General features: G+C 39.5%; 1 protein-coding gene across 4 annotated transcripts in view; it reads left to right on the top strand.

Moving 5' to 3' along the window:
* clstn3 (calsyntenin 3) overlaps nt 1-2237 on the top strand; it is a 39893-nt gene that overhangs the window by 26924 nt on the left and 10732 nt on the right. For all 4 annotated transcript variants that reach the window (XM_014013461.1, XM_014013460.1, XM_014013463.1 and 1 more), the window contains exon 18: nt 1872-2056. In XM_014013461.1, coding sequence (XP_013868915.1) covers nt 1872-2056 — 185 coding nt within the window. The remainder of the gene's footprint in view (nt 1-1871; nt 2057-2237) is intronic.

Below are 2237 nucleotides of genomic sequence, written 5' to 3'. Positions count from 1 at the left end.
GTGTGTGTGTGTGTGTGTGTGTGTGTGTGTGTGTGTGTGTGTCTGTGTCTGCACTTCAGAGAAAATGAAAGGGGGGGTGAGGGGGAAGGTGTCGCAGACTCGCAGTAGCACTCCTGAATGGGATGAGAAGCACTAGCAGGACCGGGGAGGGGGCGGAAGAGAGGAAGCGGCGCAGTGTAGCTACTTTTTTTTTCCCTGGAAAAAGGTAGACACAGAAGCTGCTGCCTACTGTAGGGAAATGTAGATGCACGCAAAAGAAAAAAGATGTGCAAATATTGGTGGGGACTGTCCCTGTCCGGCCAAAGTTGGTGGGGACATGTCCACACCAGTCCTTCAGAAACTTACGCCCTTGGCTGGTCATCAAGTAAAGAAAGGTTAAAAGCTTCACAACACGGTGGGTCAATCTGAGAGGCAGAGCTACTCTTCCGGTTAACTTGGCAATTAAAATTATAAATTCAGACTCTTTAATGGTCAAATTATGTTCCACTTTCAACTCTTAATGATCATTGTTCAAGTAATTATATACTAAATATTTTTGAGGGTCACTTTACCTGAAAAATTGTGAAGAATCATGGAGAAACACGTCATTCATTTTACCAGACTTTCTTCTCCTCTCATTCACTGGAGACGGGCAGAATTTATTGCTGCTAAAACTAACTTTCAGGTAATTGTTTCTCCTGATTAAAGGCTTTACTTAAATCTAAAACATATGTTTTGATTAATACACTGTTTCTGAAAGCAGTACAGACCCAAATTGAAGAATTAAAAACATGTAAAAAAAAGAAGTGAATTTTACATAATAGGCCACCTTTAAGACAGGCTTCCATAAATTATTTGGGGTATTTATTAATCTAAAGCAGGGTTGGACAACTGGCAGCCTGCGGGCCACATCTGGCCTGCTGGTGACTTCCGTCAGGCCCATTAATGAGGCTCCCCAAACTTTTATTTTGCTTAAAAAATGTCTTTACTTTAATAAAAGCAGTTCTTGGAATCTAATAGCTGTTTGAGTGCTTTTTTCAATAGTTTTTGTTAAATTATTTTTATTTTTTTAATTTATTTGTAGTTTTTGCGGTGGGTGAACTATCTGTCCACAGAATTTCAAGGCATTGTGTTTAGTTCGCCTACAGACGCTGTCTGCCATGAAGATTTTAATGAGTCAACACTACAACACGTTGCACAAAGCTAAATAAGAGAAGTTTACTGAAGTCWCTAGTACATAAACAGTAGTGACTTATCAGAACCACAATCACACAGTAGTCTACACTCAAGGCGTCTTCTGCCAYTCCACTTCAGCTTGCTAAAATAAGTATTTATGAAATGTGTTAAGTTACTGCACTGTTGGTTTAATAAACGTCTTTATATAAACACAGAAACATTTTTAAAATGGCAGTTTTGTTACATTTGGCTAAGTGTGCAGCGCTGTGGCCCTCTGATAGTGTGGTCCCTTACATCATTAAGTTGCTCATCCCTGCACTAAAGGACACATTCACAGAAATAAATCCTTCCTGTAAGACTTTTGCCTCTCAACTCAAAGCCTGTTTGTTTCTGCTAATATTTTTTTAACTAAAGGGTTTTGCAGATTTGAGAATCATTTATCAGAACAAATATTGTGGTGGCTGCATTATTGTGTCTGGATTAGGACAGGTTCTTTGTTCTTTGTTCTGAAGATGTGATTTTTACCTTTGTGTTGCACATTGATGTGTTTCTCATTGATTTGCAGAACAATGGGTCTGCCTCAGGCTTTCAGCTCATTTTGCTCTTTTCATTTGCTTTGATGTAATAAAACAAATCAAAACTTTTGTATATTTTTTAATCTTTGTTTTTGAATCTAAATGACGTACGACACGTAATTACTTTCATTTTTGTTGCAGTGGTTCCAGGAGCGGCTACCGTCATCATCATGGTGTGTGTGGGTTTTCTGGTCGTCATGGTGATCTTGGGTGTCTTCCGAATTCGCTCTATCCACCGCCGAGGAGATGGCGCCAGGGGCGGGCCCAAGGAGGGGAGCAGCCAATGGGATGACTCCGCACTCACCATCATTGTCAACCCGATGGAGGTAAGAGCACTTGGTTTGTTGTGAGTAACCAGGGTTCCTGCAGGTCCTTAAAAAGTCTTCAAAGGCATTGAATTCATCAATTCAAAATTAAGACCTTAATTAGCCTTAAAATGTCTTAAATCAATCTTTCAGAAGTCTTAAAAACACATTGTAAATAGGATGATTATAATTCATCTCAAAT

Source organism: Austrofundulus limnaeus, unplaced genomic scaffold (assembly GCF_001266775.1).
Source record: "Austrofundulus limnaeus strain Quisiro unplaced genomic scaffold, Austrofundulus_limnaeus-1.0 Scaffold101, whole genome shotgun sequence".
In the NCBI taxonomy this organism is placed as follows: domain Eukaryota; kingdom Metazoa; phylum Chordata; class Actinopteri; order Cyprinodontiformes; family Rivulidae; genus Austrofundulus; species Austrofundulus limnaeus.
Note: the sequence above shows the minus strand (reverse complement) of the source record. Positions and strands in the feature narration are given on the sequence as shown.